Consider the following 25,902-nt stretch of genomic DNA (forward strand, 5'->3'; position numbering starts at 1 on the left):
CTCCGTCACTAACTGTCGGCTGCTGGAAGGAGGCAAGATTAAGAGCGGCACGGAGCGTCTGCATCCTCCGCAGTCTCCTTCTCATCCCGCCCGTCGGAACTGAGCCTCGGACGGGCGCGCGGACCAGACGCCAGCCGGCAAAAACGTGACGACGGCTGCGGCCGCTGCTTTTCCTTATCGCCTCGAGGTAAGATGACGCTGCTGCTTCCCGCATCCTTCGGTGTTGTCATCAGCTGCACAGCGGATGGAGGCACTCAGTTGTAGCGGAAAAGGTAGAGATTAGCATCTTCCTGCATGGGACATTGTCGGATTTCAGCTCGTGGATGCTCTGCAGGCATATCATTAGGGCAAATGAAAGGCACGTGCATTTGTTGTCTATTTACATTTAGGATTCTCTATGGGCCATATGGTTCTTCATGCAGGGTGCTATGTCGTCGGGGGGGAGGGAGGGCAGCACAATAACTTAAGGGGGGGGGGGGGGAAGTCTAAAGGCCAAAACACAAATAATCACTATTTATGTTTTGGCATGAGGACTACCTTAGATTGAGTCTAAAAAGAGAGATAAAACTATTGTACATTCATTACAGGTTATTTTTTTTAAACTCCTCATGGTTTATTAAACACTTATTTTTCAACAGAAATGCAGTAAAGATTATAGCTCTCCCCTAAAGGTTTGGTAAAATGCCGTCTTCTTTTTGCTCTGGGGAACGCGCATAGCCAGTATCATTAACGGTGGAATAAATAACTATGTAAATGTTAAGTTCAAACACATAAACAATGCTAAAGATAAGGGAAAGTCAGAGGGAGGAAGGAAATGGACGTGTAGCCAGAAGCTGCGGGTAAAAGCTGAGACAATGTTTCCTAAATTAACTGACCTTATTGTTATTTGTTTTTGGAAAGCAGAAGACATCAAGGTTTGCGAGTTTTAGTTCCAGCTAAGTTCCCACCTAATCACTTTTCCACTCATACTGGAAAGAGAATGCTATTATTGTCTTGCCCCAATCAAAGCCCAAGGCTGAAAAGAATTACTTTTTAATTTTTTTCTTTTTTCTTGGCCACCTCCAATGAGATATCACCCTGGTTGGGGAGCCTTATCTCCAATGGAAACCCCCCCCAAAAAACACCTTTGTGCAGTTTTTATTGGTTCTGATAAGTTATATATATATAATAAAACAGTTTTTTTTTGTTGTTGACACAATGGGTTTATGTCACTGCCATTGTTTCCTCATATCCTGAAAGTGATATTTTTTGTTTGTTTGTCTTAACATACCGCATCTGCACCGAAACGCTCGCCTGCACTCGTTCCAAACGCCCAAACAGCTTTTTCCGCTGCGCCTAAATGTGTGGGTACATGCCTGCAATCGGTGCTGTTTTACTGCATACCTGTGCGTGCGTGTACGTGTGCATGTGTGTGTGTGTGAGAAAATCAGGTGAGCTCTTTCATGTGTCTCCTGCTTTGCCCTTCCCCTCCCCTCCCCGGCTCCCTCCCAGAACACACAGCAATGTGAATGGCGGCAGAATTCCTCAGCAGGGCCGTCAGTGAGGGGCAGGAGGAGCCGCCTGCCTCCGGAGCCGTCGCTCACTCGCATGCGCGGAGCCACGGCCACCTCCAGTTCCAGCCCCTGACACGCACCTCCCAGTGGCAGGCCACTCTGGATCACACCAGGAGCCACGCTCGCACTCATCACTTCATCACTCCCCCGCGCGCGCAGCAGCCGAGGTACAGCTGTCGCCTCACACGCAGTCTCACGGCCATGACCAAAGCGGAGAGGGGAGTGCAGGGCTCTGCGGAGAAGATGACCAAGGCCAGCGAACCCTTGGTTCCCAAAGCTCCTCAGCAGGTAAGGGTTTTTTTTGTTGTTTTTTTTTTGCATGTCATTTTTATTTTTTATTTTTCTTGTTGTGCCCTTTCCTTCAACTGATCTCCCCTCACGTCGTCACTGTAATTCAGAAGCTGTTACCCTTCTTTGAACATCTGGATGTGATCTGCCGGGGTTCGCCTGTGACTGACTTGATTAGACGGAGTGTAAAACACGTGATGCCCGTGGCTGCTTATCTCTGTGTGATTAATCAGCTTTATTGTTTTCCTTTGGACTGTAATCCCCCAGATAGAGAAGTCAATGGCTGCCAGCTGATTCTATTCAATTGAGAAAATCTGTTCCAATTTGCCAGAAGACCTGCTGGAAGATTGCTTGTCTTTGTAACGGTCTTGGTTGTATCAGTTGATCACCAGGAAACAAGGCAGTGGAGGAGACAGAAACTGACAACTCAGTCACAGTGATGGAGTGGGTGGGCTTCTCTCTGGGGCTTCGTCGTGTTTTTCAGTTGCACGATTTGTTCGGCTTTTCCGAGGAACAACAAATCATCTGAAAAATCATTCTGACATTTTGTCATTCGTACTATTTTACGAGGGAAATTGTAGAAATGGGCTGGTTACAGGTATCAAGGTTTTAAAGGAACGATGCTTTCAGAGTCGTCCAAATTTTCCAGTTTTTGGAGTGTTCAGGTTTTTCTCTTGCTGTACGTTGCTGGTCAGCTGACTGACAGAAGGCTCCTCTTAATGTGCAAAAGAAACACGCTGGGGTGTAAGATTTTCTCTGGCTGCATAGAGGTCGTAGAGTGACGCGGCGCTGACTAGAGGTGAGCGTTTATCATATCGCTTATCATTTATCGTGAAAAATTTCTTAGCAAGAATTTCGATTCATCATTGTCTGGATAAATTTTATTTAATTAAGTTAAATGAAAAATTAAACATAGAGCATTATCGGAAGGGTTATTTTTGCTGTTCTTTTCTGCTTTTTGTTCCATAAGAGCATCCATAAATACCAGCAAGTTCAAAAATACGATTAAATACAGTCACTTTGTGCTGATTAGTGATATGAATCAGACTTTTTAAAGTATATACTGTCCTTCTTTCAAATGTTTTCTCAAGAACAATGTTCGTGTTTGTGGCTCTGTGAATGCTGTGCCATGCAGTCGCAGCATTTGTCTGAAAAATGAATCAGAATTAGCTTTTCAATCATTTTTACTGTTATCACAATAACAACACAAAATGTTGCGGTAAAATTCTAAGTTCAAATCACGCAGCACCAACCCTCTCTCACTTGAAGCTTCTCAGTTAGCCGGTTAGCTGGCTAGAAGGAGGATTTAAAGCCGTGACAACCTCTTTCACTGGCTGCATTTCCATTGGAAACGGAAAAAACTTGTTGATGTTCCGCTAAAGTCGAAAATTGCTTATTTGCATTAAATCAGAAACGCATTTAAAATTCCACATGCATGCGCTTGTTCACACAATAGGTCATTAAAAAACATGCTGCGCCATCCTCCTCCTATGGCTACCACTTCCTGTCGTCTTAGTCGTCTTTTCTGCCAGCCGTAACATCCGGCTGATCACATGACTCGCGTTAGTGTTTCCATTGCATTTTGGCGAAATACACAAGCTGTGATACAGCCGAAAAGCCATCTCGTCATAGCATCTGTGGAAATTCATCTACTGAGATGCTAAAGAAGGCGTCCAATTTTCTCTTTTTTTTTTGTCCGGAGCAGAGAGTAAAGCAACGCTGTCCTCCTGCCATCTGTTGCTGCACACTGCGGATCAGCTGGCTGAAAGAAGAGTCCTTTTGACAGGATTCTAAAAAGTGTGCCCTTGTGTTCTCTTTCTTTTTATGTTCCAAGAGTAGTGCCCCACCCCCCCACCCCCTGCCCCCACTTGTTGCTGTCAGTCAGATGTTGAAATCAAAGCTCCTTTTAAGGAGATCCTTAGAAACATTCCAGAGAGTCTAATTTTCTGAAATGTAGCTGAAAAAAAGCCCCTACACTTTTCACGCGATTACTTGTTTGGAAATATTGTCGATAGTCACTATTATTAAATTAGTGGGGTTATGTATTCATGACCCAGGTATGAATACATACATGGGTTGAATAACCAACATAAATCCTTCTTTTTATACTCCCAAAGTGAAATAAACAGATTTTTAGAAAGCTACTAGATGTTTTAGAGGTTGTTTATGTCATATTTCAGCAAACGTGTGTGAAAAATAATAAAATGTACTAAAACAGGAATGTTATAGATAGGTTGGGATGGCTACAGTAGCAATAACAATGACCATAATAACAATTTTAACAGTAGTCAAAAAAACGATTGTTACCTTCCACTTTAAAATGGAAACAATAAGATCAATTCACACTTCTGTTGTTTAAAATGCTTTTGGTGACAGAGTGTCATTTTACCGTGAGAATCTCATATCGACCCACACCTGCAGGCAAGCGCATAAAGGAGGTTATGTCCTTTTATGTCCTAGTGCACTACATGGTGTCATACAGCAATTCCGCCAAAGACACTCATCTCCCACGTTTCTACAACAGCGCAGAGGTTTCAGTGAAACAACCATTACCTCACACAAGATAACCAGTTTGGCAACTCTGACAAACTTCTGTCTATCCATTCCTCAGCGCTCCATGGAGTTTGTCACCTTTGAGCAAATGCTTTGAAAATGAGTCACGGTAAAAGTCATTTTCCCAAAGGTCAAGAGAACTCTGTGAATGCGAACGTTATGTGTGTGTTCTTGGTTTTATCTAACGTTGTTAGGCTTATTTCACTGCAAATTCAACGACGAGTTCGGATTTGCCACGATAAAATGAACTGACCCTCACATTTGCTTTAAAAATAGACCGCAAAAATCAGTGAATAATAAATATTGATTTGGGTTCCATGCACCACCCATTAGGAGTATTTGTTTAAATCATCGGACTGGGCTCATTTTCATGTTATCTTAGACAGAAAAGTAAACGTTCGGTTGGTATCTGGTCTTTTTCTAGACTATATTTAGCTTCCAAAAGCAATAATTGACTAATCTTGAGAACTGAGGTGTACGAAATAGGAAATATCTGGGTGGGGCGTTGCTATTAAGTCAATGTTCAGAAGTATGGGGAATGATTACAAAGCTCTTTACATCCAAACGTACAAACAAATATGTGTCTTTTGCACTCCTTGTTCTTGTGCATGATTTTATACTACTATCATGTTCGAAATAAATAAATAAATAGATTTTAGTTTATGCAAATAAATATCAAAGATATAAAAAAAAGAAACCTGAGCTTAAATTTTAATCTGATTATCTTTAGTTTTCCTCATAACCTTTCTGCATTTAAACAGTTATGCCACACGGAAGCACCTGAAAGTGGATCAGGTTTGAAGACTGACTTCACAACTCGGACCAGCTCCCCTGTTCCTGCTCAAGCAAAGCGTTCCCACAGCATGATGCTGCCACCACCGCATTTCACATTTCTCTTCCACGTTCCTCACTCCTTCGCAAACGTGACGGGATAATAGCTGTGCTGTCAACAGAGCGTTTAATCTCTGCAGCTTCTGTTATCAGAACAGCAATAGGGCTCTTGGCTGCACACCGCGTCCTTTCACCGCCCAAATATGAAGCCCGTCTGCATTGTCGAAGACTTTTCTTGTGAAACACAATAAGCACAAGTGAGTGCTTGGGAAAGTACCACTGCAAATTCCAGGTGAATAACTTTCTGTTCCAATTAGTCCCAACAACGGAGACACAAAGAAATTACCTTGAGCAGTGCTTCTCATAACTTCCATCAGTTGTAAACATAACCACCCTAGAAACGCGAGAAAGCCTGAAGCTTCTCGACTCTTCTAAATGAGATATGCGGTGGTGTGACCCTTATAATTTGAAATCCTTAACAAAAAGTCCATGAGACATGATTGGTTAAATAATCCCCCCCTCCCATCATCCTTTCTTTATTCATCAGTTGTCATTAAGAGAGTCTCCCTGCGCAGCCTGAGGGTTAATCCACCTCCCACTGCAAAAACACAAAGTCTCACCGAGCATTTTTGGTCTAGTTTTTCTTATAAATATCTCAGTACGCTTGAAACAAGACAAAACCAACTTACAAGTAACTTTTCATCAAGATATATTAGCTTGTTTTAAGTGAAAAATTCCCTCATACTGTTAAAAAAGTGCTAGTTTCACTGGCAGATTATTTCACTTATAACATGGGGAAAAATGTCTTGAGTGAAATAATCTGCCAGTGAAACTAGTACTTTCCCCCCCATCAATATAAAGGAATTATTCACTTCAAACAAGCCACTATATCTTGATGAAAAGTTACTTGTGAGTTAGTTTTGTCTTATTTCAAGGGTACTAGTTGCACTAGAAACCAGACCAAAAATACTTTTGTGTTTTTTCAGTGCAGAGATTAGGCCCCTGTGTGAACTCCTGCTGATGCTCCCCTTGTCTCTCCGTATCAGCATAACTTAACTGTATGCGCTCCATCAAGACAACAGCAGAGAGAGGATATCCTGTTTGTGCTCTTTGATGATGAGAACTCAGTAATGAGACATGCAGTGTAAGACTTCGGTGGGAAAATGAAGGAAAAAAGAGAGAAGTGTTTAGAGACATGAGGGGAGAGTATTTTTGCACATCATCAGTTAAGCTCTCACTCTCCAGACGCCCGAGACTTTGATTTTTTCTTTCTTTCTTTCTTTCCCCCCTCTTTCCAATTAAGGATAATTGCAGTGAGAGTGGAAGAACAGAGAGTTTTGAAGTCGGAACCACCGTGCAGCCTTTACTTACCTCTGACCCGCTTGTCTTTTGATTGAATAATTACACACCTCCCTCCTGGTAATTGTCGTTCCTCCAGCCCCTGCGCGTTTTTGATGGGGGCTGAACGGAGGAGGAAGAGAAAAGCCTGAGCTGGATAATAACAGTGCGCCGGTCGTGGCTGTGGTCGCTTTGGTGATTTCCGTCTTTCATTTGACTCTGGGCAGAGTAGCTGTCAGCCAAGCCTTGCCACTGGATGTGGACTGAAGCTACTTCGCGTGCGACACACACAGAGGTTATATATACGGAGAGAGGCTGATATGTGGCCGCCGAGACAGTAGCAAATGCTGCGCGCGCCCACACTGTGATGTCTCAGCTTATTCAAGTCTGGAGATGAAAGCTTTCCCCTCGGTAGACAAATGCCCAAACGCACACACACACACACACACACCCCGACAGTGAAATGTTTAATGGTTTTAGCAGGGCACTGGAAAGGAAGCACAGGCATGGATTGGTTTTAGCGGGATTCTCCGGCTCCTCTATAACAACCGACGTCTGCAACCCCTCGACCACAATGCTAACAGCCAGCAGGGGTCTATTCCAGTCCACAAACACACACATGGAAATTTATGAATGGGGCTCTGTCCTATCTGCAAGAGTAAACCATTTAGAGGGATATAAAGCCGCGTCTTTGTAAAAGACAAAAGAAATAGCATTTATCATGTTGTTTATCATTTATCGTGATAAGTTTCCTGTCAGGATAAGAATTTCGATTTATCAATGTCACGATAAGGGCCAATTAGCGATGTTTAAACCCCCCTGAAACTGTCCATTTTGTTGGGATTGTTAATTTTGCTATTTTTTTCCCCCACTGTTTGTTCAATAAAAGGATTGATAAATATCAGTAAATCTGAAAGGGATTATACTGTGTGACTTTTATCATTTATCACGAAAGTACCACAAAATATCGTGATAAAACTTTAAACCCATATCGCCAACCCCTAATGTGAGGTACACATAAATTACTGCAAAGATCAGAAGTCACTGAGTGACCGCAGTTGTAAGGATGAAATTGTATTTTTGGAGCCTTTTTGTAAGAACCCCAGGATTTCCCCCAGTGCATTATAAGACTGGCAGCCCACTAGGCTTTACTTGTGCCCCCACCAGGTTAAGCATTGCTTATTTATTTAAGTCTTTTCAAAATGTTTGCATTTTTTAAGACTTTAAAGGTGGTGTTTGTGTATTACTCTTACAATCTTTCAATAACACATAATTATCAAGTGATATTTCAAATTTTCTGTCAACTTTAAACATTTTTTTAATTCAAAAACACGACAGGCTCCTGGATGACTGACTGCCCTAACGCCAACCACCAGGCTTAGCAAGTTTTCTGGGGGAAACCTTGAACTCTATATAAAAACATTACACAATAAGCTTTCTGTGTTTGTTTTAGTTTCAAAAATACCTACATATGAATGTGTAATGTAAATGTTCACAGTCATATGCCAGTACTGTATCAACTGTGCTCACAAGAACTTGGAAAACTATCAGTAGGGCTTAATTTTTTGTCCGTTTTGCCACATTTCAGAAACTTATTGTGTTTTATTGAGGTTTTAGTGACAGAAAAAGACAAAGCGACAAAAAACCGTGAAGGGAACGAAAACTGAAACATGTTTTATTTAAAATGTTTAGGTGTTACATGCAAAGGCAGAAAACTTTATACGTCACAATGATCACATCTGCCTTGCAGTAAAACATGGTGGGGGCAGCATCATGCTGTGGGGAAGCTGTTTACTTTTAGGAGGGACAGGATCGTTTGTCTGTCAGAGTTCTTTTAAAAGGAGGATTGACAAAATATTCTCCCAGAGTTAGATGATTACAAGTGCATGTCACACTTTTCAGATTGTTTTTGGTAGAAATTTTTGAAAAATATGTCTAATTTTCTTACACCTCAGCAATTCTGATATTCTTCTTATGATTTGTTAAAGTAAGCTTTGTCATGAAGCATTTTGGTGGTTGAATTTGTACTTGTTTTAGTTCAGGTTGAAAGTAAATCTTCACTAAGGTGATCTACATCTAAAAGCCACTAAAACGACATTAGATAAATATTTGTGCTCTATACTGGTAGACATACAGATTAGGTTCACAATCTGAAATTCATAATAGTGAGCTATGGTGTCATTATTTGTAACATTTATTTTTGCACAGTAATACAGCCTCATCTTCCTTTCCACCCTCTAGTCTTTGCAGACAAACCTGAACCAGAAGTTGACCATATGCAGCAAATTATGCTTTGCGATCGGCGGCGCTCCCAAGGAGGTGACTTCCAGTGCTTCAGCCTTCTTCCTGCAAATCTACCTGCTGGATGTCGCTCAGGTAAACTCTTTGATCCATAAAACGTGCAGTGAAATCTTTGGAGAGGGTGTGTCTGCAGATTCCATTCTTGAACAGTTGCGACAACAAAAACACGAGTTTGGCTTCTGATCACATTCTTTTCATCCACCGCAGATCAACCCCTTCCAGGCCTCCTTGGTGCTGTTCATAGGCAGAGTGTGGGGTGCCGTGACTGACCCGGTCATCGGGTTCCTCATCACGAAGAGCAGCTGGACCAAGATTGGCAGACTCATGCCCTGGTTAGTATATGTCAGAGTGTTTATTGATGTTCAAGCTTAATTATTTGGTCAAGAAGTTCCTGAGTTCCCCTGTGCTAACATGCTGCTGTTTCCACATAGCCGGGCCTGTGCAAAGAACGCCAGCGTGTCGATGAATTATGAAAGATGTTTAGTTTTGCTCCCTCGCTCTCGCATATAATTATAGTTGCTGCATGAGGCTGATGTTTGCGCAAAAAAAAAATTGGAGCCATGTGATTCACTTCTGAGGGGCTTAAAACTCACACCTGAGGATTGTGGAAGATAAACAGACTTGGTGGATTGTTGTTCTTGACGCTCCCTCTGATTAGCAGTGCAGACGGTTTACTTAAAGGGTGTGGGCGGCTCTTTTACCCTTTGATGCTAGGAAACATTAGACTAAGAAGTTCATCACCAATGTGTGTGACCTGTACATGTGTGAGTCACTGAACTGGAGTTTCATTAAAAAGTTCAGTAATTTGGGACAAGAAGTGCACATGATACCCTTGAATGTGTTTAAAACGATATTTACAATGTCGTCGCATTCCTAAAATAGTGGTCAAAGTCATATTTTCTTTGCCAAAAGTATTTTTTTTTCTTTGCTTAAGTCATGTAATGGCAAAAAAATTACTTACACCATTGTTTTAGGAAGGCAACAGTATTATATAGTGCACTTATTAACAAAAATCTAAATTTTGTATAATTTTTAAATGTAATTACCAGAATAAATCTATCATATTCTAATATTTATTGCGACGCAGCAGTACGTTGTGGCTCCGTGCGTCAGGGTTTTGAGTAAAATGTTACGCATGTCAACATTAGTGTGGATTATTTCATGCTAACATCAATATTCACACAAATCCCTCTACTAAAAATCATTTCTTTTCTCTCTCTCTCTTTTTTGTTTTCGGTAAGCTGCTAAGCATTTCTGCATCACATTTCTTTCAATCACACCACAGCGTGATTCTTCCTGTCGCAACGCAGGCGGCGTCCTTTATAAAACAGCAGATTGCACACAAACTGCCAGCGCTGGAGGGAGTCCAAATCCACTGCTGCCTAGCCCGACACACTCAGCTGCAGACAGATGCTGTTGGTAAATCAGCTTTGATTACCCACGGGAACTTGTAGATGAGGCCGTGTGTTTATGTGAAACGAGCGCTTTTTTTTTTTTTTTTCTTTTCAGCGCGAGCTGAACAGCATTTGCAATGACAGGGCAGGACACTCCCCTCAGTTTTTATCCTGTTCGGAAAGTCCCGTCTGTCCATTCAGCAGGAAGCTGAACCTTTCCACCCGCCAGAAATTAAGTGATTTGTATCTTTGTCCTGACTTCTTAAGTCTTTGGCCCCAGTGTGGCCCCCCCTGGGCAAGGCAATGTTCAGCATTTGTGACTGTTGGAAACTGCCATGAGAGCAGGAAAAAAAAGGAGAGAAAAAAACCTCATTAGAGCCGTTTTTCAAGATTATCTGCATTTGAGAAAGACAGTTAGAGGGAAGGTTAGTTGAAGAGGTATGCAGTAGAGAGGCACTGACTAAAGCTTATTCTGTTAAGTAGCAAAAAGAATGTCATGTTATATATGTATTGCTATATTGCTATATGCACAAGTTACCAGTTGAAGTGACATATTGCCATTTACAAAAGGTTCTTTTAGACCGACAGCTCAACCTGTCAGGACCGTTTCGATGCTTATCTTAGTGCAGAAGAATAACTTTCACACCTCCTCATTCATTTGGCTTGAAGAGCACTTTGTCAACTATTCATATCACATTATTTGGTATCTGCCTTTTATGGCTTACAAAGAAGCACTTAAAGACGAAGATAAGCTGTGAAGCCACCTCAACTAGTTTTAAATGATGATTGCATATATTAAAGGAAAAGGAAGCTTTCCAAAATTAGCCTGTGAGAAAAAGGAGTTGATGTCTAAACTTACAAACTGGTTTTGACACCCTAGGAAGCAACAACTGCCATCAAATGTTTCTGTCAACAGTCAATTAGACTTTGACAAAACAGCGGAGGAATTTTGGCACATTCCTCATTGGAATGTGCCAAAATGCCAATGGATTTTTTTTTAATTCAGCCACACCTCAGGAGTTTGTGAGCATAAACAGACTGTTTAAGGCCCTGCAACCGCAACATAATCGGATAGAGTTCTGGACTCTAATACCTTAATTCTTTACCACTTTTTAAAGTTATTTTTATCTTTCTTTTTAACAAGTCCTAACAGTACGGATCTGCTGATATACTTCACATCGTTGTCCCACGGCAAAACCCAAGGCTTCAGCTTGAGTTTATGAACTGATGTGCTGACATTATTTCTTTTTCGCTGTTGGAAAGATGTTCTTTTTCTGAAATTTTGAGTTAGCTATGTTAGATTATGTTTTGTCATTTGTAATAGAATACGCACCTTGCAAAAGAAATAATCTTTTGTCTCATCTTTACGCAGGATTTTTTCCAAAAGTCTTGCAGATTATGAAGACAGATCTTTTATTTTTTTTGGTCAGCAGTGGTGTCCCCCCGGGAACGTATGGGGTTCTATTTGTGCCAAAAATACGTTCACGTTTCTTGTGATGTGTTCATATTAACTCTAACTTTGATGCCATTTTAGCCAAGTCTCTTTCTTATTGTTGAATCACGAACCTTTACTGCTTTAGTTGGGTTCTTCTGAGCTCTTGACTGAGTCGTCAATGTGCTCTTGGAGTTTTGGTCGGCTGGCCAATCCAGCAAGATTCACCACTGTCATATGTTTTATGGTTGTGTATAAGGGCTCCACTGTGGTTAGCATATACGAAAGCCCCAAAGATGCAGAAATGAGTTTATGACCCTTTCTAGACTGATTTAATTACTTTGTTTCTTAGCTGTTATGAAATTATTTGCATCGGGCCACAATTTGTTACTTTTATAAATCTCCTTGCCTGTTTTATTATGGCAGAGAGGTACAGCTGAAGTGATCTGTGGATTTTAAAACTCAGGGACTGCTGGTGAAATTGAAGCATAAAAGGTGGTTAATCGCATTCAATTCACAGGATTTTTGCCAAACTTTGTAGATGGCATTTAACACGAAGTTAGAGTTTAACAGCTTGGTCGAGTTAAGCTGTACTTGAGGATGAAAATATGGTCATCAGAAAAGCATACATCCGTTGTTGAATTGCACTTTCTTCACCTTTTACTTCTGAGGTTCATGAGTTGAATAGTCTAAAATCCACAAAGAGTCCATTCTGACCCATAACACCTCATTCAAACCTGTTCTGTGCCACTGCGCTACATCTACAGTAATTAAGAGCCAGAAAACGTGAGTAAGATGAGAATTATCCATGTCAGCGTCCCATCAGCCCGGACAGCTTTAATTAAATCTGTGCAAATTACTGCGACAGGTGTCACCTTTCATTCGTGCGTGAAAAATGTGTTCAGAAAGTATGCGAGTGTTAGCGTGCGTGCAACTTTGTTTTCTTTCTCCCTGAGCAGGAACATTGTAACTGTCCCATCCACCGCCGCTCCCCCCACCCCCAACCTTCCTGTGGCTCTTTCAGCGCTCCCACCGGCCAAGCGGTCAATAATGCAGCACCAGCTCAGGCGACCGCCTTTGTTTGCGCAAACAATCAGGAGGAGAGTGAGGCGGCCACGCCGGATGATGCCAGAAACAACTGTAACTGGCCTCTCTATTCCTCCTTTTAATACGTTTTGCTAGTTACTAGCTCAGATTGAGGTCTAGTTTCCATAAGTGTCTCTTTATATGTGTCTGCTGTTCAAGACTGCGTGACAAACTGCATTTTAAGTGCTGCCTTGTGTTGGCAGTCTCCGATGACCATCAATCATTCGGCTGTTTCCTCGTTACTTTGCAACACGCAGCCGTTTGCTTTAACCGTAGCGATGCAGACAGTCGTACGCTTATGAATTATACATGGCCCACCTACTGTATCACTCCCCAAGTTCTGAGGAAAGCACATCACAGCGGAATCGCTTCATGCAGCTTTCGCCTAAGTGCACGCTACATATTCATGGATCCGCGCGTGTAATTGCTACATCTGGATATGTGCAGTCGTGCGTGTGTGTGTGTGTGTGTGGTGCAGGGGTGTGTATGTGTTCGTCCTTCCCCGAGAGGGTGGAATTTCTTTAACTTTTCTGTGTTTCCCAGGACAGATTCCTGCCATACTTAGAGTGATAGTCTGTAATTGGGCAAAAAGGAAAGCTTCAGTTAAACAGTGTTGTGAAAATGACAAAACCACATTTTTTCCCCCTCTGCTGTGACTGGTGGTGATGCCCTGAATTTAATTAGATCCAAGTTTTCCTCTACCCTGGTGGAATTGCTCAGGGAGGGGGAATCATGGGAACTTGGCTGTTTAGTTCACGTATGTTTAAAGGATCTGGAGAAGGCTTAGCTATTTTGTGGATGGTCCTGTGAGAGTACGGTGTACCTTGTTTACTTTATGTACTATCTGGTCTTTGTATACATGCTCCCAGTTGCCACAGATCCCATTTGTGGTGTTCCCAATGGCTTCTTTTTGTTCAGCAATCAACCAACAGGTCTCAACAGAGAATTGGTGTAGTTAAAGTTAACCCACTAAAATTTCACTCCTCAAGGGACAGCTTGGACTGTCATGGGAAGTTCATTTCTGTGCATTTATTGCTGAACTATAATTTGTATAGGCTTGTGGACAGGTGGCTGTTTGGTTGAGGAACATCAGAGTGGCACCTTCGATCAAGCAGAGTCGTTCTCTCTCTTGTTTGTGATTGATAGTAGGAAGGAGAAGAAGATGGGGTGAGCAAAAAGGCAAATGTTGTAGATAACTGGTCTGTCTTCTCATCAGAACCCCAAAAAACATTGGTTGTCCATGATCATAATGTTATAACTATGTAAAGTTGGACAGTCTGATTGTATTTATACCAGAAAAAGTCATTCAACACTGGAGCTTGTTAGTCTATAGATTTAAAGACATTCAAATTAAGGCCTAGTTAGCTCATTTCATCAACACAATCTTTCTTTAAACTACATTTAGACATCAGTGGATGTCTGTGTCTGTATGGTTTTTCTTTTGGATTTTGCTCCACCAATTGCTTTGTGTTTATGTCCACTCAATGAAGCTACTGAGTATCTACCTTTGGAGGTTTTCAAGGCACTTCAGGCCAGTAAAAGAGCGTAGGCTAGACTTAGAACTTACTTACTGAACCATATCCTTTCTGGTCTGAGAATGCCTTGGGATCCTCTGCATGCTGAAGAAAGGTTTGTCTTCATTACCCACCTGGATGATGTCATCACTGTGATTTAATCTCATATAAGCAAAGAACAACGGACGGACCAAATCTCCCTTTCCCTTCATGTATCTCATCCACTATTCTCGTTTTCTTTTCCTCCCCCCACAGGATACTGGGTTGCACTCCGTTTCTGGTGGTGTCGTACTTCTGCCTCTGGTTCGTTCCCCCCTTCATCAACGGCAGGTTCGTCTGGTACCTGGTCTTCTACTGCCTCTACCAAACCCTCATCAATGTGAGTATTCTTTGGAAACAGGATATTCGGGGATTTCTCAGACTGCCGAGCGATGCTCCACACGAGTCAGACAGATATCGAGAGGAAACAGGAGATGAAAACCCTGACTGACTCGTCTCCCAGTCTGGGCAGGCAGGTTACATAACTGGACTGCAGAAATGGACTGCAGAAAACATTGTAAATATTTGCGCTGAAGGAGGAGATGATAGCGATTACCTGATGTCCTGGACTGATAGACTGATTTATGAGATGAGTTTAATTAGGGGGTCCAAAAAAAAAGACCCCCTTGAAAGATTCCCCTTAAGATACATTATCTTAAGGGGAAAACAGAGTCCTTCCAATTGACTTATGTTGACTCATTTTCTCCATTTCCCCCATTATTTTTGCTCTGCTCTGGGGTAACCTCTATAAAATATGCCACAGAGCATTCAGACCACTGCAGAAACTGTGGTCAGCTGTTACAGCATATAATTCTAACTACTTGATAAGTATACAGTCATTCCTGCCAGGAACCTCTTGCCCGGTAAATGCCGGTTGCCACTTTTAGCCGCCCCTCATTGTCTGTGGCCGTGTGTTTGTGTGAAGTTCAGCTGCTATCACTCAGAATGCCGCAGCCTGTAAACAGAGACTAGTCTGCTACGCTTTGTTTGTGTGCGCAATCAACTAATAATGGGTTTTCACTAAATGAATCGCTTCTCACTTCCAAGTCGCAAAAAAAAAAGAAAAAAAGAGCAAAACCCGATTGATTCTATAAATGTTTGCGTCCAGTAAAAGCCCCGTAAATGACATGCTCCACAAACACTGAGGACAAAAAAAAGAGAAAAGAAAACGCTTTCGCGGACGCATTTATTTTCGTTGTTGGCTGAGCAGGCTCATTTGGCCACAATGCTGACTGAGCCCTTGAGTAAATTACAAAGTGAAGCTGGACTACGGTCGCTGGGCTATTCTCTGGGAGAGGTGGTGAGGAAGAAGGGAAACCGATCTGAACTTGGCCCGCCGTGGAAAATGCAGAGATTGCCTTTGATAAATATACAGCAGACACTTTTGCGTTTGTGTTTTTCTCCGAAACATGTCGGATAAAAAGGCAGTCCGGTCTGTCATTCGGAAGCCACTTTGTTTACGTGGCTATTTAAAGCAGGACTTGAGCATGAAAACATTTTGCATTCGTTAAGTAGAAGTGATAACCTTTTCACGGGGGCAGTCATGAGGTACAACTACCTCTTGTCCTCAGAGTCTTAAGTCTATGTGTTCTCTTTTCTTGCTTGGGCTTTCACCCAAAACGTGCATGTAAATAGCGCCCTCACCGTTATGCAGCGCTTTGTTGCCTTGATCTTAAGGGGAAGCAGGGATGACATTTCTCAGTCAATGAAAGACTCGCATTCCTAACTTGTTGCAGCTTGTTATTCACAAGTTGGCGGCACCCAAACGAACAGTTATTTATTTTTCAAGCCGTGCACCGGATTCAGTTCAATTCGTTTAGTTTAGCGCAGCTCAATTTGATTCACCTTGGCTCAATTCAGTTCAGTTCTCTTTATTTCAGATTGGCTTCATTCAATTTAGCTCACTTCCAATTGGCATGATGTAATTCTGTTCATTTCAGTTCAATTTGGTTAAGACCAGTTCTGTTCAGGACAGATCACCAGTCCACCGCAACCCTCAGTTTAGTTCAGCTCAGTTTCATTTTAATTATTTCACCTGATCCAATGCATTTCAGCTTGGTTCTAAGCCATGCAGTTCAGTTTGGATCAGCTCATTTTAGTTTAATTTAAATTAATTCGGGTCATTTCAGTTTATTGATGTTTTCTTCAACGCTACAGAGAAAAAGAACCCTTAGGGTTCTCCAATTGTCATTCAATTTAGCTTAATTGATGCATTTTCTTCAAAAAGCTGTGTAATCAGTTTCATAAGATCCCTCGTTGTGAGGAAGGTCGGTGGAGATGAGCGATTCCCCATGTTGCAGCCCCGTGGAGAGTCAGACCGGGCAGCCATCAGTATTGAACAACTGATAACTTGCAAAATGTCCATCATAGTATACTTCAAAAAAGCTTGAAACGGTTACTGTTTTTATAAAAATTTAAATTTAGTTTCAGCTAGTTAAAGCTGCAGAAGTAATCCATTAGACCTCTTTCAACGACGCACTTTTCAGACTCACGGATCTAAAACGTAGGGCGTACAACAAACATAAGTACAAAAAGTTATCATTTTCATAGCTTTCACTCACATTGTCATGTTTTGCCTTTGGTTAGTTGTAGTTGCTCAATCATAGAAAAGTCTTTCAGATTTGTTTTGTTGCTGTAACAGAGTCCATTATTTCTGTTTAGCCTGAGTCCTAACTGAACGTTTTGTGTCCTTGCAGTGTTTCCACGTGTCTTACTCTGCCCTCACCATGTTCATAAGCACAGACCAGAAGGAACGGGACTCAGCCACTGCTTACCGTAAGCTTCCTCTATTATTCATGCTGCGGCCTCCGCCGCGTCCGCGACGAAGCATGACGTCGTCTTTGTTTTGGGGTTTTGACAGGAATGACGGTGGAGGTGATGGGGACCCTTTTGGGCGCTGCCATCCAGGGCCAGATCGTGGCCAGCGCTCACACTCAGAAGCATTGCTCTCCTCACAACATGTCTGCTGGTTACCTTGGAAACAGCAGCGGGGCAGAGATCGTGAAGAGCCTGGTGCCCTCCCAGGAGTACCTGTCACAAGCTGTGAGTGTCTCTCTGCCAGTCCGAGAGCTCAGGTGTAACTAAAAATGGGGCAAAGAGTTGGTTTGAAAATAACGAGGGCTGTCACCGCAGCGCTCTGGCTCGAACCTGTAGTGGTGGTGTGTGTGTGCGCGGGCGTGTGTGTGTGTGTGTGCGCTACTTTCAAAAACACCAAAAGGGTTTTTTAAAAAAAAGAGAGACAGAGAGAGTTGAATGAAAAGAAAGATTGTTTAAAATTGGTTCCATATTTACTGACTGTCTGGTAGTTCTGACACTGGAAATATGTTCACATTTTATCCCGTGTAACCCACGGGACTGAGGGGAGGCGGCTCCGTTTGATATCTGAACCGGCGTCCCCGGCCTGCTCCCCGTTTACGACCACAAAAAGGGGGTCCCTCCCTCACATCAGGCTCCAAGAAGCAGCCCCAGTGAACTGCCGGGTCTCGGCAGCCTGCAAGTCATTAGACTTATTTATGTTTCACACAGATCATTTCTACACACCCCAGATAAAACAATAAAGTCGGAAAGTGTTCATACCCCTGATACTTATTCACATTTTGTAAAACATAACAGTCAATCGGAATTTTGTCTGATAATTAAAATGGAAGTAAAATATTATTTGATTTTTTTTTTTTTAGGCTTTTGTAAGGGAAGGAGGGAAATGATGCATTTATGTAGAGTTGGAGAGAAGATGTAGGGCAGCGGTGTCCAAACTTTTGCATTTGAAAGCATTTGTGGCCTCCAAAACGTTTGTGGAGTTTTGGAGGCCACAAAAACTCCGGTGGCCCTTTTGAGTAAAAGTCGTTGGAAAATTAAAATAAAGTTAAGATAAAACCTGGCAAACAAATCAGAAATTACTTGAGTTGTAGCCAAGATTTTCTTTTCTTTTTTGTTTATAAAAAGTGTCCATCGGCACCAATAGAATAACAGGCGGGGAATGTGCAGAGTTCTTCAGAGGGCCACAAATGGCCCCTGGGCCACACTTTGGACACCCCAGATGTTGGGGGCTAGCTAAGCAACAGCTAAGATGCTGGAAGAAAATCTGTTAGAGACCACAAAAGACATGAGGTTCACCTTCCAGAAGCACATACATCCAGATCTTTTTCTGAACGGTTGTCAATAAATTATTACATTTCTGGAATGGCTCAGTCAAAGTCCAGACTTTAAAAATATTTTGCAAGGTTTGAAACTTGCCTTTCAAACGCAAACTTTATGCAATCTGAGTTGGAGTGATTTTGGAAAGAAGGATGGCCAAACGTTTCACTTTCTGCACTTGCAAAGCTCGTGGAAATGTAACCCTACAGACTTCCAAATGAGTCAGGAATAATGCATGCCTCACAATTCAGATTTTTACTTGTAGAACATTTTTATATTATTTCTCTTCCGCTGCTCTGCTTTGCGTTGGTATATCACTAGAAATCCCACGAATATATGCGAAAGTAGAGACAAAATACGGAAAGTCTGTTGTCTTGTCATTTAAGGCAGCACAGCAAGACGTAATAAACGATATTTCAGTTTGTAGATCTGCGAATAAACACAAGCTGCTGTACAGCCTCGGCCATGGGAGTTTCTGTGCGGATGAAACGTCCTGGGTTGGATTTTATTTGCACCGCAGCTATTTGGGTTTCAAATAAGACCTTTCCAGTGGATTTTGGGTGAACCCTATTGGTGCAATACCACTCACCGCTCCTACCCCCTCTGCAGTCAGCCGCTAAATTCAACCCCCCTCACCCCCTCTCTTTGTGGTCGCTGCTGAGGGTGGCACACAGTCTGGGCAAACTCCGTCTGCTTTCGGAAACAGGGAGTGTTTGATGTGCGTAAATAATGAAGAACCACCGGGCCGAGCCGCATGGTAAAATAGCAAACAAACACAAAGTTGCTTAAGGCAGAGCAGTTCCTGTCACGGTCGGGGTGAAACGGTTACGTCTGTATTTTTGGACGCAGGTCTGCTTGGGGTTGGTTTCCTTCGGGTCGGCTCTGTTTGGACGTATCAAACCAAGAGCGAAACCCTGCACAGAAAACCACCGACAATAAGTCAGCCACTTGGAACTAACAACAAAGAACTGAAGAGCACGAGTTTCTCTTGTTTCCAGTAAATGAATTTCATTGCTAATCAGAGAACTATCAATTATGAAGAACCAAACAGACTTGCTTGTGCTACTTCTGTGGGGGGGGGGGGGGGGGGGGGAGACAAGAAATAGACAGATATAGGCCATGCAATGTGTTTGTTCCATTTCTGCAGAAGGAGGTCTACTTGATTGCTGCGGGTGTGATAGGAGCAGTGTTCCTGCTGTGCACTCTGGTGATGTTCCTGGGAGTCAAAGAGCGGGAAGGTGAGATCACCGAGATTATTAACATTCCTCATAAATGATTTCACTTCCACATGCCAGTATTTATAAAGAGCATTTGAAAAGGATTGTTGACAAGAATGCTTTACGGTTTCACCACAAAAAGAGCATATAGAGCAATACTGTAATAAAATAAAATACAATCTATCAGGGCTGCAATTAACGATTGCCTTAGTAATCGATTATTCTGACGATAAATCGGTTAATTGGATAAAAAAAATTGGCACATTTTGCAGGTTTTTCATTTAAACCTTTTTTATGCAATATAAAAAAATCCATAAAAATGCAAATGAGATCATGAAATCAATTTCTTAAATAATAAAATAAACTTTTAATTGACAAACATGCAATAACGTAGCATTCCTTAAGTGATAATGTGTAGCAATTACACATTATAGTAACTGCAAGTTATACAGTTACAACTAAAAAAGTACTTATAACATCAACATGTGAAAGTCGCTGTATTAATTTAACGTCAATACAGTAAAATCAATGCAGAAAAATAATCTCTTGATTATTTTTAGATTAACCGATCAATAATTGGATAGCAAAATGTGCTTAATTTGAGATTTTTCCTTAAAGAATTTGAACCAAGTGAAGCTAAAACATTTTTACAGACAAAGATTTTTTTAGATTTTATCTGCAAAATGCATGTAAGTTTTGTACAGTTTTGGCTTAATTAGTGGAATAGCTTGTTCTTTTATCAAATATCCATATTTTTGAGTGTTTCTGCTCCAGTTAACGATTAATCGATTACAAAATTAGTTGAGGATTATTTTGATAATCGATTCGTCACGATTAATTGTGATAGCCATACAATACATAAAACACTGGGCTAATTCAACTTTTGGAACTTGGAATGGAAGCATATGTGGAAGAGGAAATAAAAATAATAATTTCTTTGTGTACAAAGATGTTTTGAAATTCCCCACAATATATTTTTTATGCCTCATTTTCGATAATCAAATTTTTATTTAGATTTAGGCATTTTACTGCTTTCCTTAGAATAATAGACTTACTGGAGCTAAAATTATTTATGAAGTGCAGCCAAATGGTTATTACGCCGTAAATGATGGCTCGGAGAGACACAAACCTTAGCCACCGCATTGCAGGGGCAGTTCCACTAGTCCCACTGAGCAAATCTATCGCCTTTGCCTTACTGCATGTTATCTGATAGGTCTGCGTGTATTTATGCCCCATCGTTCAGATCCCTACGGCCCGAAGACGGAGGAGCAGATCCCCTTCGTGCAGGGCTTCCTCAAAGTGATGGGACACGGGCCGTACATCATCCTGACAGCTGCATTCCTCCTCATCACTGTCGCAGTTCAGGTAATTGTCTCGACGAGACATTCGTCAGATGCAGAGTCGCATTAAGCAGAAGCCGTCATGAGTGCCGACAGCGTGGGAGCATTCCTGCCGCTCCGTCTCGTTTGATCTGTGTAAAAAAACACCTACCATTATGTTTGTGGCTTTGAGTTCCTGGTCTCCTCTGGGCGATACTGACAGGGCTTGTTGTGTGGCGCATCTGGCATCTTTACAGAATTTAGATTACAAAGGAGACTTCCCAAGCTTTCTGGATTGTTTTTTTTTTCCTTTCTTTTTTTTTGTCAGCTGTCATCTGTGTGAGTCTCACAGGGGGAATAAATCACAGCAGAAAACTCCCCCCGTCAGCAGCTTCTCCAGTCACTTTGTTTGGCACTCGCTGCAGCACGCCGAGTGCCCCCATCGACTGCGCCGCATATCTGAGTATCTGAATGTCCCCTCTCTCAATTCTGCAGCTGACACAGAGCAACTTCGTGCTCTTCTGCACCTACGCTGCCGGACTGAGGGAGCACTTCCAGAACATCGTGGTGGTGATCCTCGTGAGTCGCCAGATTTACTTCCTATTCGCATACAAGATCTACCTTGCAGCACAACACAAAACAAAAGAAAGCCCTATGTTCACAATTCTAACTTACCGACGATGCAGAGTCTCATTTAGAATCAAATTTTTGAAGTGTTTCACACATCATCTGCTTCGTCTCGTCGCCCTGCAGGTCTCTGCGCTGTTCAGCATACCGTTCTGGCAGTGGTTCCTGAAGAGATTTGGGAAGAAGACAGCAGCTTTTTGTGGCATCACGGTAAGCATCCTGGTTTCGGCTTTGCGACGTCGAACTTGCTTGTTTGTGCCATCTTGCGGGTGTGCCAAATCAAAGCTTCCGCAGTCACATAAACACATCTTCTTGACCTCACGTGTAAACATCTGAAAACACTTGTGCTTGTTTGACTCTTTAGTGGATCATGCCCTTCTCCATGATGCTGGTGTTCATCCCTAACTTGGTGGTGGCTTACATTGTGGCTGTCTCCTCTGGGCTCAGCATAGCTGCGTCGCTGCTACTGCCATGGTGAGGCCTTTTGGAACACATCCCACATATTACTACTGTGTCCCGGTTGGGTTTTTTTTGTTTTGTTCTTTTGCTCCAAGATGCCGATGAGAGTCGCTTTAAACCATTTGTGCCCCGATTAGACACGCTAAAGTCCATTAAAAAAAGTTCTGAATTTGAAGGACGTAACAAAAGTTGATCAAAAACTGTTTCTTATTATTCTCACATTTAGCAAATAGACGTTTCATCTGATTTAAAGTCTGATAGTAAGAAAAAAAATGGTTTCATTTATAAATATCTGGTTTCAAATGTATAACTAACTTCACACATACAGTTAGTCAGCTATACATTGTTCCCATTGTTTTGATGTGCAACAGTAAGCTGGAATGCTAGGCTAATGTTACCACGCTTCCCTTCTGTTTTGATATGACTCGTTTCTAGCTCGACTCATAGCATATTTCAGAGGCGTCCCAATTAATTGTGTGAAAACAAAATTTTCTCCGGTTTTCTAAACCGATCGCCTTGCTTTCAATGTCATAACTATGAATTAGCAGTGTTTCAGTCTAATGGTACAGAGCAGACAAGAAGTCGCGGAAAACAGTCTCTACCTCACTTTGAGCATCATTCCAAAGGGCGAACTCTTAGAGAAGACATCTCACTACCTGCAAGATATGGTTTGAGAGTCTAATAGTCTTTTAAAGAAGTTGGGTTTATAACCAAAGAGTCCTTTGTGTCTGCAGGCACTTTTGTATTAATGTCTGCATGGCAGTCATATGAAAGAAATGTTAATTTAATTAGAAATTTTCGCCTATCTGCCCATCAGCACCACAAAGCTGCCCATGTTAGCTGAAACAGTCATCAGCATCTTGTTAATGATGATTTGATGCCCCACAGGGCTCCGTCCAATTACCCACTTCATGTCACGAAAGTGACGTCAGTTGAAAAAAAAGAAGAAAAAAAAGACAGGAGATGCGGCGTCTGATGTAAATCTTTCGTGCCGTCACAGGCCTCCCACAACACAACTCCGGAGGTATCTTTACATCTGCCTCCCAGACGCTTCTTTGGTTGTCCCTGCTTAGCACTCGTCTCTTTTCCCCTTCCTTTTATCTCAAATTATAGCCTCCCAAGAGGGGGGCATGTTTACGTTGGAAGGGGCCAAATGTTTATTCTGCCTGTGGTCCAGCGATTCCACCCACTGCTCATCATCTGATCGTGTCATTAGCTCTGTAATTTTAGCCCACCGTTATATCGGAGACCCTAAAGTTGGCATCACGTAATGATTTGCTAACATCTCTAGCGGTTTTGTGAGGAAATAAGGTAAGCGCATTAGCTTAAAGTTTTGCCAACTGCTTGAGTTACTTTGGGCGTTTAAGGGAAGCTCCCAACGTCCATCGCGAGACACTCTTTTCATAGCTTCGTGTTTATTTTTGTGTGCATTCAATCCAGGTCCATGCTGCCAGATGTGGTGGATGATTTCAGACTGACGAACAGCTCCTCTAAAGGCCATGAAGCCATCTTCTATTCGTTCTACGTTTTCTTCGTCAAGTTGGCCGCTGGCATCACCCTGGGAGTGTCCACTCTCTGCCTGCAGTGAGTCTCGATGAAGTACACCCGTAACACGGTTATTTGATGTTTCAAGGTGTAGTGGAACGTAATCTGGTCCTTTCTAAGTCTTAAAGAATGCCAAACATCACATCTTAATATGGATTTGACTAAACCTAAGCTTGTATGCAGAAGCAGTGTGTGTAAAAATGAAATATATCAAACTTTCCAATAGCCTATACAATTGCATTTGACACCAATGCCTAAAAGTAATTATTTCTGTTGATCGTCATCAGACATTAAACATACTTTAGTTCAGTGCAGGTTTTTTTTTTTTTTAGGGGGGGTCAATATGCCATGTTTGTTTTTTCCAACAAAACATTGAGTTTCGTCCAGAGATCTCTACCTTGATCTAATCATTTTGTGAGATCTTCTAGTGTATTTCTAGAGTGTTTTGTCTTTGGAAGAGGTTGAGAGAGGCTAAAACTGTAATGTAGCAAAGTGTTGCCCAAACTCTTTGCCACTCGGGCCATCAAGTTGTGGCACATTTTTGGTGCAATACACCATGGGTCAGTCGCCATTTATGTTTTCTTAGAGGTATCAGATTGGTAGTTTTGTAGCATCATGGTTCTGTATCTGTTCCTATATGCCCCGCATCTAAACAGAACCTGTACATCTTCATAGGTTTGCTGGGTACGAAACCCGCGGCTGCTCGCAGCCCCCTCCTGTGGTGTACACCCTCAAGCTCCTGATCGGCGCCGCACCCATAGCCTTCATCGTCACGGGGTTAATGATCCTGGTTTTGTATCCCATCAACGAAGACGTACGGCGCAGGAATAAACTCTGGCTGGAGGAGCTACGGTGTGTAGAAATCATTAATGCACAACTGCGGGAAAAGCTCTAATCCTTCGACTCTGTCCTTCCTTTCAACCTCCAAACTGTTGCGAACTTGTTGCGAAAGACTTTCTGTTAAAAAAAAAAAAAACTTCTGAGAGGGGGAGGAAAAATGCTGCTGTAAAGTGGTGGCAGTACCAAAGTGATCCGCCAATGTAAATACTCAGGGGGACTCCAGCTATCTTAAAGATACAGCATTTGAACACATGTAGTTAGATTAAATATTTAAGGTTCATGGGCTCTGAACTTCCTGCTTTTCCTTTGTTTCTTCATCAACCTACTCACAAAGCTTTGCAGTGACTAAACAAAGCAACTCGCAGGATCTTTTTGTGTTAAAAGTCAAAAACATATTTCTTCTGTAAGTTTTCAGATTCTTCACTAGGTCTTTTGGTGACGTCAATTGCTTGGGGACGTTTCCAATTCCTCCAATTAGAAGAGCTCAGACAAATATCAAGGGTCAAAAGTGCCACAGTCCAACAAATAGATAATAAATACATTGAACAAATATGGATATATTAAAAGTTACAGAAATGTGCCATTAAATCATCAAAGCCAAACAACTGATAGGGTATAAATTGTTTTCAACATGCTATTTGGTAAAAGGTCAGTAAAACATAAAAAATTGTTTTGCTTCCAAAGGAGAAAAAAACAAAAGAGGTGAGATATCTCACTTCCTGTCACAAAAAAACCCTTGGCTTACTGAAAACAATTTCAAATCTAAATGTATACATTTGTTAGATTGCGGCACTTGTTAGCTAGCTCAGAAGAGGTGCATGAGTGTACTGACATTTTTGCACTGGAGATACCCGTCTGGTCGAATGAATTGTCTTGTGTGAATGGAAACTGAGATTGTGAGCGGTGTGGAAAGGATTTCTCTTCTGTTTTCCTACATTTGACTTTCCCTGCATCCTGACTTGTCTCCAAACGTGTCATAAACAAAGATCCCCATGCCATAAGTTGACTTTAGGAGTTTTAATTAGGGACAGCTAAATCTTGTTGTAAGCTGTGGCCAAATAACTCTTGTAGATTGATGAAGAAAACAAAAAAGGGGCGGGGGGTTTGGGAAACCTTCTGTATGTTTACTTTCTACCTATGGTACGAATGTAGCACTGATACTGATGTCTCTCGCAGGAAGCAAAGCATTGACTCCGAACCTACGAAGATTTAAGTAACGTGTGAGCAGGATGTTGGAGTGAATTCACAAAGCCACGGATTCCAGTCATGAGGCTGGAATGTTGCTCTTTGGTGTATATTACACTGTCAAATATGGAAATAGTTTTAATGTAAACATTTTTTGTTTTACTGCCACACATACTGTATAGTCACCTTGAATATATATATATAAACATATAAATGATTTATATAAATGAATGTATATTATATGCTG

The 25,902-nt window shown here is 41.8% G+C and overlaps 1 protein-coding gene across 2 annotated transcripts; it reads left to right on the forward strand.

Moving 5' to 3' along the window:
• LOC102224728 (major facilitator superfamily domain-containing protein 2B) lies at positions 1-25,893 on the forward strand. 2 transcript variants are annotated; one of them, XM_005798297.3, is made up of 15 exons: positions 1-187; positions 1,492-1,841; positions 8,805-8,939; positions 9,072-9,196; positions 14,546-14,669; positions 17,026-17,104; positions 17,190-17,371; positions 19,611-19,701; positions 20,924-21,045; positions 21,495-21,578; positions 21,753-21,836; positions 21,991-22,100; positions 23,526-23,669; positions 24,306-24,482; positions 25,647-25,893. In XM_005798297.3, the coding sequence occupies exons 2-15, from the start codon at positions 1,509-1,511 to the stop codon at positions 25,681-25,683; spliced, it is 1,827 nt and encodes a 608-aa protein (XP_005798354.3). In that variant the 5' UTR covers positions 1-187; positions 1,492-1,508; the 3' UTR covers positions 25,684-25,893. The 2 variants fall into 2 exon arrangements, with proteins under 2 accessions (XP_005798354.3, XP_023203450.1); XM_023347682.1 differs by having other exon boundaries at positions 24,306-25,857.
• Positions 25,894-25,902: the final 9 nt, after the last annotated feature.

This window comes from Xiphophorus maculatus, chromosome 15, assembly GCF_002775205.1.
Source record: "Xiphophorus maculatus strain JP 163 A chromosome 15, X_maculatus-5.0-male, whole genome shotgun sequence".
In the NCBI taxonomy this organism is placed as follows: domain Eukaryota; kingdom Metazoa; phylum Chordata; class Actinopteri; order Cyprinodontiformes; family Poeciliidae; genus Xiphophorus; species Xiphophorus maculatus.

Coding starts and splice junctions, on each gene's coding strand:
- LOC102224728 (XM_023347682.1), top strand. CDS start 1,509: ATGGCGGCAGAATTCCTCAGCAGGGCCGTCAGTGAGGGGCAGGAGGAG. Junction 9,197..14,545: donor ATTGGCAGACTCATGCCCTG/GTTAGTATATGT, acceptor CTCCCCCCACAG/GATACTGGGTTGCACTCCGT. Junction 21,837..21,990: donor CAGCTTTTTGTGGCATCACG/GTAAGCATCCTG, acceptor TTGACTCTTTAG/TGGATCATGCCCTTCTCCAT.